The sequence below is a fragment of the Pristis pectinata genome, chromosome 8, assembly GCF_009764475.1.
Source record: "Pristis pectinata isolate sPriPec2 chromosome 8, sPriPec2.1.pri, whole genome shotgun sequence".
NCBI lineage: Eukaryota > Metazoa > Chordata > Chondrichthyes > Rhinopristiformes > Pristidae > Pristis > Pristis pectinata.
In genome coordinates, this window is record NC_067412.1 from 81,108,395 (window position 1) to 81,123,435 (window position 15,041).

Sequence of the window (15,041 nt, forward strand, 5' to 3'; positions counted from 1 at the left end):
TGCACCTGTCTACATCAATGCTGCTGTCGAAAGGGTTGAGAGCTTCAAGTTCCTAGAAGTGAACATCACCAATAGCCTGTCCTGGTCCAACCACGGCCAAGAAAGCTCACCTGCACCTCTAGTTCCTCAGAAGGCTAAAGAAATTTGACATGTCCCCTTTGACATTTACCAACTTTTATCCTATCTGGATGCATCACGGCTGGGTATGGCAACTACTCTGCCCGGGACCGTAAGAAACTGCAGAGAGTTGTGGACACAGCCCAGCACATCACGGAAACCAGCCTCCCCTCTATGGACTCTGTCTATACCTCTCGCTGCCTTGGTGAAGCAGCCAGCATAATCAAAGACCCCACCCACCCAAGTCATTCTCTCTTCTCCCCTCTCACATCAGGCAGAAGATACAGGAGCCTGAGGGCACATGCCACCAGGCTCAAGGACAACTTCTATCCCACTCTGATAAGACTATTGAATGGTTCCCATCATATGAGATGGACCCTTGACCTCACAATCTACCCTGTTATGACCTTGCACCTTATTAACTACCTGCAGCTGTGACACTTTACTCTGTATTCTGTTATTGTTTTTACCCTGTCCTACCTCAATGCACTGTGTACTGAATTGATCTGTATGAAAGGTATGCAAGACAAGATTTTCACTCTACTTCGGTACAAGTGACAATAGTAAACCAATACCAATACCACTAATATCCTGCCTTTCTCTACTTATTAACACCAGCCAGCCAATTTCTTATTATGCTTCTCATTCCATTCTCTCTCCTGAAGTCACCTGTTCAACACAGTTGTGCTGTGTGCTGTAATGGATTACCTTGGTCCACAAGATGATCAGTGCCAATTTCTGATGCAGTGGAGCAGGAGTCAATTTCAAAACCTTCAAAATGAATTAAACATCTCGGCACACCTCTGGCCTTCATTATCTGATCAATAGTGTTCTGTATTTGTTTTTGACTGTACATATGAATTTTATAAGATATTTATTATTCTTAATCAGTTCAGTCAAAATACAACCAGGAGCAAAGAAACAGAGTTCCACAACCCAGACCTTTAGAGCTCATGTGGGAGGTCTTTAAAATCACAAGCATTGAAGCCAATGTGCAAATGATAGGTTCTCAAACAGTATTACGCTAAATTACTGGATAATCTGATTTTATTTTGGGGTATTGGCTGAGGAATACATGTTAAATATGAGTTGAGAGTGCTGCCACTGAGCCAAACAGGAGGTTGGTGATGGATACATTTCACTGTTGTTCTTCACACACTCTGGCAGTTTTGGCTCGAGAAGTAAAATTAATCATGTCCTCCACCTGGGAAAGGTAGCATTTGGAAAACGTGCTCCTTCAGCTGCTGCAGGTGACTGCTGAAGTGTATTTAGATGGATAGTTACCTGCCAAAACACTGCTTCAGTAACCCATGAGGATGTACTGTTGACTTCTGGGATATGCTCTGTGATTGCTGGTAAGAATCTGTGGCTATCCTTTACTACTACTGACAGTACATTGCAAATTATTAAATGTTCCTGCTGTTTATTGAGCACTAACTGGTGCACCCCAGAACCATCACAATTATTTTAGTGCAACATGCAGAAAAAGGACATAAAATAAACAATGGTTAACTGAAATTTTGGAAGAAGTGAATTGCATTCCATATTCAGATGCAACTCTACCTGCTTACTAGAGTATGTGACCTGCATTTTTATTGGTACTCATCCAGTTTTGTTTAAAGCTACATCACTTTAATCCTGGTACAAAATAAAGCTTACAGAAAGCTGAGTTCATGCACTGGCACAGTCAAATTGGAATGATTTGCATTGAATTTTACATCAGTATAAAAATAACAGGGTAAAAAATGTGACAGATAGCAATGTTTGTTTGATATTGTCTTTCTTGTTGACGTGACAAAGTAACAGATTTTCTGTTGGGTGAGATGCAGAGCTTCCATCAGGCAAGCAGCTTGATGCCAGATGAGAGCTGGCAAAACTTCTTACAAGTACAGCTGGTGGGTGGAGTGTTTTTGTCCAAAGGGACTCAAAGCAGACACCACAGCAATGTTTAACAGACCAACTTCAGTCATGCCATCAGTCATCCAGTTAAAGAGAAGGACACACAAATTGCCACCCATTCGCTCAGCTGCACATCTGGTATCAGTTGCTCCATTCTTTGGCAGCACTACCACAATAAAGCCAGCAGGAACTGGTATTTCATCAGTGGAGTGAGCCTTTGCATGAGAGCTTCTGAGAGATTTTTCTGCAAGCTTCCGAACAAACAGCAGTGACATGGCAGATGGTCAAACACACCCAAGGGTATTGTGTACCAGACAGCAACTTAGCAAATAAAAGATGGTGAGACTGCAGCTCAAAGCTCCACATATGCACTTAAGCCACTTTAAATTATAGAGTTAAAATGACCTTAAGCAAACACAGCAGAGATGTGTTTCTGAGCTTTCCATACTCCTCAAACTATTCAGCAAAAGCAGGGCAGTTTATTAAATGCATCAATTGAAAGCAGTCTGTTCCAGGTTGTTCTTCAGCTCATTTGCTCGTATATAGAATGCATGTTTCTTGTGTTGTTTCCAGAGAGGAGAGTGCTATTTAAACCTTGAAGACTTCCCAGAATGGTTTAAAAACCATTTCTCTAACATGGTCAAGGGAGTGGAAAAGAGGAGTTAGTGTTTCATGGTCACTTGAACAAGATCTTGATTTGGTTGCCATGGAAATCATTTATTTTTAAGGAGCTTAGCCTCTTGTATCTGTAAAGAACATACCCAGCAAATATAATAGCAGTTGAGAGGTTACCTTGACATGAAGAGCCATGAAAATAGAAAATCATAAAGTTAATAAGGCAGCAATATTAATGCACAGTTTGCAGATTTAACTATAGACATAGCAAATATTTTAACTATTTTACATGACTTTCCTTAAGACGAAAAAATTGCACAGAGAATAAAGGCCAAACCAGTGAAATTCTGAAATGTTTTTCCTTTTCTTTCAGCCACAGTCCTGCTCACAAGTACTACCTAGCAGTCGACCCTGTTTCTGGATTGCTTTACCTGTCAGACACCAGCACCAGGAAAGTGTACAGAGTGAAGTCCCTGACTCAAACCAAAGATCTCTTAAGAAACTCTCAGGTGGTGGCTGGAACCGGAGATCAATGTCTCCCATTTGATCAGAACCATTGTGGAGATGGGGGAAAAGCCTTTGAAGCCTCCCTCACCAGCCCCAGAGGTAAACTTCATTGTCAATTGAACACAAAAATTTACCTGTAGCTTCAAAAATTCACAATAAGTTGTTCCCCTTGTGTTGATTGGAAATGTTGGCAACACTGGCCATTTAGAATGTCAGCTATACCAATGATGATATGTTAAACATTAAAGTGCAAGATGCATATGAACTAACTGGCAATCCAGCTCACATTTGGGCTGTATCATATGCCTTCTTTGTCACAGAATGTTCCTTAAAATTGAAAACATTACAATCATAGACCAGAAAGTAGTGTACGGTGTTATCACATTTTGTTTAAAATTTCCTTCAACTATTTTAATGAGGTTATAATCTGTTAAAATAGTGGGAATCTGATAAAAATGTATTTTGTGCTAATACCATTTTAGAGACAATAGTGTGGAAGTTCAATCTGTGTTTTTTAAGAGTTAGGCAATTAAAAACCTACTTTTCACATCATTCCACAAATTTGACTGTTCACTTTCAGGGTGAATCCCTGTTGTGCCCCTGATGCTGCCTGCAGATAATGTCATTCCCTCTCCCCCACTCCTTGTGGAGCTCTGTAAGGGGTCTTGGACTACACCGCATTGTTCTCAGGATGGCACAGTGGCACAAGTCTCAGCTCTAGTGACCCGAGTTCAATCCTCTGCTGTCTGTGTGAAGTTTGCACGTTTTCCCTGTAATAAATAACATGGGTTTCCTCCAGGAGCAGTTGTTTCCTCCTGCATCCCAAAGATGTGCTGGTTAGTGGGATAAGTGGCACCATAAATTGTCCTGAGTGTTTAAGTGAGTGATAGAATCCAAATAGAGTTGATTGGAATGTGCGGAGAACAAAATCAGATTTGTATAGTAGTGGAAGTGGGTGCTTGATGGTCAGTCAGTGCAGGCTCAAGGGGAACCGGCCTGTTTATCTGCTGCTCTATGACTCGCACTGCTCACTTACCTTTCTTTTCTCAACACTCGGTGCCATCCCATCACCCTTCACCAACCACATGCACACCCCCACCCCCATCACCACTACCAACCAGCCACTGAAATCCATACCAACATCCACAACAAGATAGAGGCCCCTGCTATCTTTCCTCTCTTCCAACATGAGGTACCAGCACAAATATCTCTCCCCTCACCAACGTAAAGCATGTCCACCAATGTTCACTGTCCACCATTTTAATATGGATGTTATGTTACTTATTTCAAGTGAGCTGATGCCTTTACTCTAGTAATCCACTATAATGCTTCACTACTATTGCTAATAATCCACAAGAAATATTGTAACGAAGCACGTTAATATTAATCCATTCACGTCACCAATACTAATCACTGGATTTGCATCTTTTACACAGGTAACATTTAAAAACACTGTGTAATATTGTCACACACATCAGAATAGCCAGCCTTTATTTTTGTCAATATTTGTAAGAAAATATGTCCACAAGCAAGCATCAATTTATTGAATGTATTGCAACCAAGTGAATGTAGTTGAGAAAATGACGGCCTACCACTTGGATTCAATTCTGGGCACTTTACAGATGGACAAAGAGGAGCAGACATTATGGGAAAGTATTTAACTAGGAGAGAGCAAATTATGATGGTATTAGGCAAGAACTTGGGAGCATAAACTGGGACAGATATTCTCTGGTAAACGCACCGCAGGAATGTGGAGGTTGTTTCGGGACCTAGATGGGGTTCTAAATAGGTTTGTCCCGCTGAAACAAGGAAAGGATTGTAGGGCGAAGGAACCATGGTTAACAAGAGAAGTGGAAGGTTTAGTCAAGAGGAAGAAGGAAACATGTTTAAGCTTTAGGAAACAAAGACCAGATAGGGCTCTTGAGAGTTATAAGGTAGCCAGGAAAGAGCTTAAGAAGGGACTTAGGAGAACTAGAAGGGGACATGAGAAGGCCTTGGCAAGTAAGGTTAAGGAAAACCCTAAGACATATGTGAGGAACAAGAGGATGACTAGGGTGAGGGTAGGACCACTCAGAGATGAGGGGGGGAAAAGTGTGTCTGGAGGCGAAGGATGTAGGGGAGGTCCTAAATGAATATTTTGCTTCAGTGTTCACCAAGGAAAGGGACTTAGATGAATGTGAGGTCAGTGTAGAACAGGCAAATGCATTGTAGTATGTCGAGGTTAAGATAGAAGCAGTGTTGGAGCTAGTAAAAAGCATTAGGATAGATAAGTCCCTGGGGTGGGACAGGATATACCCCATGTTACTATGGGAAGCAAGGGAAGAGATTGCTGGAGCATTAACGATGATCTTTGAGTCCTCCCTGGCGATAGGAGTGGTACCGAAGGATTGGGGGATGGCAAACATTGTTCCATTAATACCAATACCAATACCATTGTTCGAGAATAGTAAAAGGGATAATGCCAGGAATTATAGACCAGTGAGTCTTACATCAGTGGTGGGCAAACTATTGGAGAGGGTTCTTAGGGACAGGATTTATGAGCATTTGGAGAGGCAAAGTCTTATTAGGGATAGTCAACATGGCTTTGTGAAGGGCAGGTCATGTCTCATGAGCTTAATAGAGTTTTTTGAGGAAATGACAAGACAGATTGATGAAGGTAGTGCAGTGGATGTGGTATATATGGATTTTAGCAAGGCGTTTGACAATGTTCCCCATGGTAGGCTCATTCAGAAAGTCATGAGGTATGGATCCATGGAAAATTGGCTGTGTGGATTCAAAATTGGCTTGCCCACAGAAGGTGGGTTGTAGGAGGGGAGTATTCGACCTGGAGGACAGTGACTAGCGGCGTTCCACAATGATCTGTTCTGGGGCAAGACAGTGGATTTGGATGAGGAAGTGGAAGAATGGGTTGGAAGTTTGCAGATGACACAAAGGTTGGTGGTATAGTAGATAGCGAAGAAGGTCGTCGTAAGTTGCAGCGGGATTTAGACAGGATGCAGAGCTGGTCAGAGGAGTGGCAGATGGAGTTCAATCCGGAGAAGTGTGAAGTGATACACTTTGGAAGAACGAATTTAAAGGCAGAGTACATGATTTATGGCAGGATAGAGTGTGTAGGAACAGAGAGATCTTGGGGTCCAAGTACATAGATCCCTCGAAGTTGCTCACAAGTGGATAGGGCAGTTAAGATGCATATAGTGTGCTGGCCTTCAATAGCTGGAGGATTCAAGAGCCGAGAGGTAATGTTGCAGCTCTATAAGACCTTGTTAGACCACACTTGGAATATCGTGTTAAGTTCTGGTCACCACATTATAGGAAGGATGTGAAAGCTTTGGAGAGGGTGCAGAGGAGATTTACAAGGACATTATCTGTGTTGGAGAGCATGTCTTATGAGGAGGGGTTGAGCGAGTTAGGGTTTTTCTCTTTGGAGCGACTGAGAATGAGAGGAGCCTTGATAGAGATATATAAGATTATGAGAGACATAGACAGAGTGGACAGCCAGCATCTTTTCCCCAGGGTGGCAATAGCCAATACTAGAAGTCACCCATTTAAGGGACAAGGAGGAAAAGTTCAGGAGAGATTGCGGAGATAGATTTTTTCACATAGAGAGTGGTAGGTACCTGGAATGCACTGCCGGGTGGTGGGGGGGGGGGGGGGGGAAGGGTGGTTGGGGCAAATACGATGGGGTCATTTAAGAGACAATTAGAAAAGCACATGCACAAAAGAAAAATAGAGGCTTATGGGCGGTGAAGTAGAGAGGGGGGTAGATTGAATGTGGATAAGACTTACAGTATATAGGTCAGCACAATATCGTGGGCTGAAGGGCCCTTACAGTGCTGTATTGTTCTATGTTCCAGAATTCCTCTATTTGGTTTCAGGTGCTTTGACTTGTTGAAACAGTGGACAGAGCAATTTCATATGGCTGTAATGAAGTATTTATTGTTAACGATGGATAATATAATTTGAACCCATGAAAGGAGAAATAAAATTAGAATTTCATCCAATGTGATTTTGTTCATTTTGCTCGATCTATTCTTGAAAAGCCAGCACAACTGTCTGACTATTTTCAAAACTTGTATAACAGTCCTGAAGTTCTCTGACCACATTTATTTCAGGCTCAACGGTAAATGATCATGGGACAAGATATTACACTGAAGCTTATGCAGCAAACATGGTTGTAGGAAAGCATCATTATTTAATATGTGAGAAAGACTTCTGAATTAATTATGCATATAATATGAATTTATAATTGTCAAGGCTGTGAGCAACTTTAATCATGGTACAACCAATTAAAAAAAGGAAAATTTGGTGCTATTATTTCTGCTTGGCACATCTGGAGAAGAGGACAGTGTGTGCCTGAGTACCTTTCAAGATATTTAAAGGCACAAAAGCTCAAGTGGTAAGGTTATTAGCTCATATATTCAAGTCCATATCATGTTCCTGGTATTATTTCTGTAAAGTCCAGCTAATGACTCCGTAGTAATGATCAATATATTTGAGAAATGAGTGATTTTCTTTTGCTAGAACCTAAGGACCCCATAATACATGGCAGGACATTATCCAAAATATTGGATTTTGCTTTCCCATTGAGTTTAATTAACCCTGCGTGCCTCACTACAAAAGTAAGTGGTGCCACAAGATACAATGACTGGCAATACCCATTTTGCTGCAGAGATTTGAAAAAAAGCAGTCATTTCTATCAAGAGAAAAATCAGCTGCCTTCAAAACGCAATGCTCCGATTTCTCAATATTGCCTTGCGACCTATAATGATGCTTTTGCTTTCAATTTGCTTTCTGACTATTACCAATCAGACCTGCAAGCATTCCCACTCAAAAAAAAATCAGAAGTTAAGAACAAACTATTGCAGTGAAAGGCTTCAGTGGAGCTTATTGTTAAGATCATGCCATAATAATTCATTTTGTATTGCTGGTCTGTTAGAGACTCTTTATTGAATGCTATTGCTGTCTTAATGGTCAGGATGATAGTACAAGTCAATAATCATTTTGTTTTTAAGAACATTGCTGAAGCAACATTTAATGTGGATTGATTGATCTTCAAAATATATCTTCTACAAGAGTGAGATTGCACTGTTAAAGCCTGTATACGAGAGATGGAGATGAAAGCAAGATTGTAGCATTAATAACACAGGCAGGAAAAAAAACTGCTATCTTAGCAACAGATACCAGGAGAAATATCCAGAAAATGCTGGATACATTCAGCAGGCCAGCTAGGAACTGTGACAAGAGAAATTGAAATTACATCTCAGCTCATTTCATCAGTATTGGATGCTCACTGACCTGCCAAGAGTTTCCTGCATTTTTGATTCATGTTTCAGATTTCCAGCACCTGCAGTATTTTAGTTTGAAAACCATGTTGACAGGCGAGATTGAAATGACTTTATCTGCAATATTAACAAATGGAAAAAAAATACCTTGATTAGAATTGAATGCTAAGATTAATTTAAATATGTAATATATTCTTTACTACTCATCATTGTGTCATTTCAGTTTTTTTAAAATGGATATTGTAATGCCTATTGCTTCCTCATGCATAATGGTAATACTTAATGGAATATGCTAAGGTCCATAGTATAGAACACAGAACATAGAACAGTACAGCACTGGACAGATCATCCAGCCCACAATGTTGTGCTGATCTTGATGCCAATTTATACCAAATGTCCTCCTCCTGTGAATCATCCATATCCCTTCATTCCCTTCATATTCATGTGTCTATCTAAAAGCATCTTAAACTCCTCCAAACTGCCTGCTTCCACTATGACCCCTGGTAACCTATTCCAGGCACCACCCTCTGCCTGAAAAACTTGCCCCTCACGTCACCTTTAAACTTCACCCCTCTAACCTTAAAAGCATGTCCTCTGGTGTTTTACATTTATACGCTGGGGTAAAGACTGTCTACCCTATGCCTCCACCAGTCTTGGTGTCATCCACAAACTTGCTCATCCACCCATCTACATTTTCATCCAAATCATTGATAGAAATCACAAACACCGATCCTTGCAGGTCATGAACCTTCAGCCAGAATGACAGCTTTCCACCCCTACTCCCTATCTTCTGTGGGCAAGCCAGTTCCGAATCCAAACTTGCAATTCACCCTGGGTCCCTTGCATCTTTACCTTTTGAGTCAACCTACCATGAGAGACCTTATCAAATGCCGTACTAAGGTCCATTTAGATAACGTCCACTGCTTTACCCTCATCAAGCACCTTTGTCACCTCCTCAAAAACCTCATTCGCTTGTAAGGCATGACCTGCCCCACACAAAGCCATGCTGACTGTCCCTAAGCAGGTCATGCCTTTCCAAATGTGCATAAATCCTATCTCTCAGCATCCTCTCCGATAGCTTCCCTACCACTGACGTGAGTAGTGACCTGGATTATCCCTATTTCCCCTATTGAACAAAGGCACAACATTTGCTATTCTCTAGTCCTCCAGGACCTCATCTGTTGCTTCTGAAGACACAAAAATCTTTGTCAAAGCCCCAGCAATCTCCTCACTTTCTTCGTTCAATATTCTGGGATATCTGCCATCAGGCCATGGGGACTTATCCACCTTAATGCTTTTCAGAAGACCCAGCACCACCTCCTCCTTAATCTCAAAACATCGCAGCACATTAACATGCCCCCTCTTCTTTCACTATCCTCCAATTCCTTCTTCTCAGTAAATACTGACACAAAGTACTCATTTAGTACCTCAGCCACTTGCTCTGACTCCAAGCACAAATTCTCTCCTTTATCCTTGAGTGGACCTACCCTCTTCTTGGTTATCCTCCTTTTCTTAATATAAATATAAAATGCTTTGGGATTCTCCTTGATCCTGCTCACCAAGGACATTTCATGGCCCCTTTTGTCCTTTCTAATTGCCCACTTGAGCACCCTCCTACTATTTTTATGTTCTACAAGTGCCCAGTCTGATTTTAGCTTCCTAAACCTTACACATGCTTCCTTTTTCTTCCTGACTAAATTCAGGACCTCTCGGGTCATCCAAGGTTCCCTTACCTTACCAGCTTTGTCCTGACTCCTTACCGGAACATGCCGATCCTGATCTCTGATCAGCTGGCCTTTAAACAACTCCCACATGTCAGACATGGATTTGTCCAACAGTAGGTGCTTCCAAGCAACACCCCTTAGCTCCTGTCTTATCCTGTCATAATTTGCCCTCCCCCAATTTAGTACTTTCCTGCAAGATCCAATTTTATCTTTACTCAGAACTATCTTAAAACATAATAAGTTGTGGTCACTTTTCCCAAAATGTTCACCCACTATCAGGTCTGTCACCTGGCCTGGCTCATTTCCCAAAACCAGGTCCAATGTTCTCTCCTCTAGTTGGACTTTCCACATACTGTTTCAAGAACCCCTCTTGGATGCACCACAATATTTATCTACTATGCATATATACAAAAAGTGATCCAATTGACTGAAGGAAAGAATTTGCACAGATGGAGTCCTTCCTGACTTTAGATCATCAAAAAATGTGCTACAAGTGAATTGCAGTGAAATATAATGCACCTAACACATTTGCAAACTGCAGGGTCTCACAAATATGAATGAACTAACATCCAAGTAGTCTATATTTCCTTTCATGTGGTGTTGATTGTAGGTTAAATGTTGTCCAGGGCACTAAGGAGCTCTCCTCAGCTCTTCCTCCTGCCCATCTGAGAAGACAATATGTATCATCCTGTACTCTCTCTGAAGTTCTGCCCAGATTATGGGCTCAAGTCTGCATAGTGTTGCTTGAACAAACAGTTTTCTTGCTCACCATAGGGGGTGCTTTCACTGAGTATGGTTAACAAAGGTCGATGCCTTGTTGGCTCCAAGTAAATAAAACGTGCTAATCTTGCCTTGGGTTTGGATGGAATGTATGCAATCTCCAGTGTTTACAACAATAGGAATAATGCTTGATATAAGACCAAGAAAAGGAACAATAGAAAAAATTATTTTCATCAAAATAAATCTTTAAAATTTCAGCTCATTGTTTGAACAAAGTAATCACAAAACTTTTTAATAGATCACAACTAAAAAAATTGTTCATTATGTCAAACTCACTACTTTGGAAAACTGCATTTTATATTCGTAATAAAATATTTAAAGAGCTGCAAAAATGTATGCAAACATTAAAAATAAAGGAGAAAATTACACTGAATGTGACCAGTAATGCAACAGGGGTTGAAAATACGATTTGGTAGCTTCTATTTGTATTTATGTTTATCCAAAACACATTGGTAGCATTGTAATGTGTAGATAATTGTATCTAATTACAGTTTGGAAATTACCACTGCCCCTGGTGCATTGTTGTTTGGCACATACAATAATTCAGATAGCATAGTTAATTGAGCTTCAGTAATTTTATAAATCTTTCATTTCCATTTGTCTAACTTGAGCTGGTATTGTTCTGGGGGTAGTTTGAAAAAAAAATGGAGAAAGTATTATCCTACTTTCTAACTTATGCTTACCTTGGAGGACTGTTAGATCTGTCTTCTCTGTTAGGTAGGAGCAAAAAAAGCAGTCTAAGTCAAATTTATCCCTCAAATGACACGAGAAATGGATTGGATAGAGAGTTACCTCATAATTGTGTGTGGGAACAAGCTGTGTGTAGATGGCTGCCATATTTCCTACAGTACATTCATGACTACAGTGTGAAAGTACATCTTGAGCTCTGGCAAGCCATAGGATGCCAAGCAATTTTGAAAGAGTCTGAATAATTCTTTTTTCTCTTTGCATTTTCCCAACTTTTCTCACTCATATTTTCTTTACCATGTTGCTTTCAAATAGGGATAGCTGTAGATAAGTATGGATTTATCTTCTTTGTGGATGGGACTACCATTCGAAAGGTCGATCAGGATGGGATCATCACAACGATAATTGGTTCCAACGGTCTAACGTCAACGCAACCTCTAAGCTGTGACTCAGTAATGGATATTTCTCAGGTAAATATGCAATACTGTAGATCAGACTCTGAACTATAATACAAAGTAAATGCAATTCAATAAGAGATATGGAGGTGAATATTGAGCCTAGAATTCTGACTGTATTTCATGTGTGTCAATCAGAAGGCTGGGGACTAACTTGAAGAGACCTCAGACCTCACTGAAGTTCTTTGCAGGAATTGTTGGTGAAGCTGGTGCCTCCACAGGTAATTTGTGTGTTCACTCAGAAGATTATCTTGAATAATTTGGAGTATCCCCAAGGTAATTTTTGGGAGGAGGGTTGGAGGAAGCAATGGTAGGGAATATGAAGGAAAAGGTCATAATGTAAATGAAGTTAGTACAACACTGCTATGCTCCTGGCTCCATAAGAAACAACTCAAAAGCTAATGAAGATTCTTGTTGCCTGTCATGCTCAAAACAACCCTTTTCTGTAAATAATTATAAGACTGGCCTTGGGCCATTCATTTACACAGTGGTAAGCAACCACCAGGATCCCTTGAAAACTGAGCCTGCCCAATTTTGATTGTGACATTTTTTGGTCATCTTGCATTACAGAAAGTTACTCTCCAAAATTTGGCTTTTAAAGGAGCCCAATATCTTCCAATTTCTACCCCCAAAATGTGGATTTTCAGATATGCCTAATAGTATGAAAATTGAAATGAAGTCCAAAGGATAGGGAGTCAACAGAAAAGTCTACCGAAGTGAAACAATCTCCAGTGAAGTTATTGACATTTATGCCATGTTTAAATTTAATAGATTTCAGGACCATAGCCATTCTCATTTAAGCAGCCACCACAGGTCCTTGACTGGTATTTGAAGGCTTTCTTTGTCCTAAAAGTAGTCTCCAAGTTTTCAATAGTCTGCTATTGTTATAAGGAAACAAGATTTAGCATCATAATAGTGAGCCTGCTTATTGATGCTTAACTTACAATTAACATAAAAGATTCTTTGGATTCTCCGTAGTCACTCTTAGGAGCTTGAAGCAATACCATCTCTGATCCTCCAAACACGTCATGTGCTTGCTTTCCTGTGTAAAATTCAATCAAGTTATGCATGACATATTAATTGAAAATTGATGAATTCATTACAAATATGACTGCAATTTTATCATTATTCTCCATCAAGATTTCAACCTACAACACCAAGGTGTAAGGTGAGAGCCACACTACCATGTAGGGACAGAATGTTAATGAGAATACAGTGAGGTGTGGAAAGCAAATCCTCACAGAGTGAGGTGCATAAATAAATCATAGAAGACCAGAATAGCATCCCGCAGGGCACTAACAAAGAAAATGTTGCATTCTTTCATATTTAGGTTTTGCAAACCTTTTCTTGTGATTTATTCATTTTAATTTTATTTTTAGTTGTATGCAATCTGGGTTTTATCTTTCATTGTAGCAAATTGAAATTGGGTGCCGAGCTTGTTCAGTCCAGTTGTTTAATCTCCGATCAAGAAATCTCAGTTATTTGGTAGAATGTGTGATTTCTTTCAGTTGAGGTGAGAACGTTAATATATCTATTTGTAAGGAATTTGTTATTGTGAATTTAATATGGAAATCTGGTTACAGCAGGGCAGTATGATGCTATAGATGATATATGTTGAGGAACGGTATGAAACAGGCAATGTTAAATTAGCTGACACACCCACAAAGACCTAAATGACCTTCTGTTTAGCATCATTCTGTGATAATACATCACATTGTTTTTATCTATTCCTGAAATCATCATAAGAGGAAATCATGCAGGATGAATAATGGGCACCAATCTGATATCCAGATTACTCATGGTTAAAAGGATAACCCTTGAATTTTCTGACCCATTATAATTTTGTTGTTCTGTATTTGAAGTGAACAGAATGATACATTTATTTCCATAAATACATAAAGGTTAAAATTTCTGTCATTCAGAGGAAATCTTTTATCTGATTTCTTTGTGCCAACTTTTTTTTCAGCATCAATTTTCTCTGCAAGGTTTCTCTCCCCTCCTTCCTGTGGCACAATTCCACAAGGCTGCAGTATCTCACTCACCCCAGCCTAATCTTTTCTTCATCCAACACACACACACACACACACACACACACACACACACACACACACACACACACACACACACACACACACACACACACACACACGAACCATCCAGAGTGCACCGCCTAGAGCTATAATGTGTAGAAAACAAGAAGTTATTCATCTCTTCCTAAGTACAGGCAATAAAGCCAGCAATTTCTCTCAGTGAGTTGTTTTGGTTATTGCTTAAGAGGATGGCTGAAACAGATTCAATAGTGACTTTCAGAAGAGTATATAGATATGTGGAAAGGAAAAGAGTAGCTAATGTTAGTTTAGGTCTCTTAGAGACTGAGACAGGAGAAGTTATTTTTGAGGAATATGGAAACTAAAATATTTTAGGTCTGTTTTCATGGTAGAAGACATAGAAAACCTTCTAGGAGTGGTGAAGAATAGTCATAGTCAATGAGGAGCTGAAAAGAATTATGATTAGTAAAAGGAATAGCTTTGGATAAATTAATACAACTAAAAGACAATAAATTCCCAGGACCCAATAACCTGAATCCCAGGTCTATGAAGGAGATGGCAATGGAAATAATGGATGTACTAGTTGTCAACATCCAAAATATTTCCATCGGTTCGAGATTGGTTCCCCAAGACTGCAAGGTCGCAAATGTAACTACAGTTTTTCAAAAAGGAGAGAGAGGAGTCTAGAGACACAAGAGACTGCAGATGCTGAAATCTGGAGCAACACAAAAGATGTTAGAGGAACTCAATGGGTCAGGCAGCATCTGAAAGGGAAATGGACAGTCAATGTTTCAGGTTGAGACCCTTCATCTTCACTCTGGAGAGGAGCCTGGAACTATTGACTAGTTAGCCTGACATTAGTAGTGAGTGAAATCATGAAAGCTATTATCACTGAAGTGGTAACAGAGCACTGAGAAAATAGAAATA

General features: G+C 40.1%; 1 protein-coding gene across 9 annotated transcripts in view; it reads left to right on the forward strand.

Annotated features, from left to right (window-relative positions):
* tenm1 (teneurin transmembrane protein 1) overlaps positions 1-15,041 on the forward strand; it is a 1,611,625-nt gene that overhangs the window by 1,500,371 nt on the left and 96,213 nt on the right. For all 9 annotated transcript variants that reach the window (XM_052021038.1, XM_052021037.1, XM_052021042.1 and 6 more), the window contains 2 exons: positions 3,005-3,237; positions 11,927-12,081. In XM_052021038.1, coding sequence (XP_051876998.1) covers positions 3,005-3,237; positions 11,927-12,081 — 388 coding nt within the window. The remainder of the gene's footprint in view (positions 1-3,004; positions 3,238-11,926; positions 12,082-15,041) is intronic.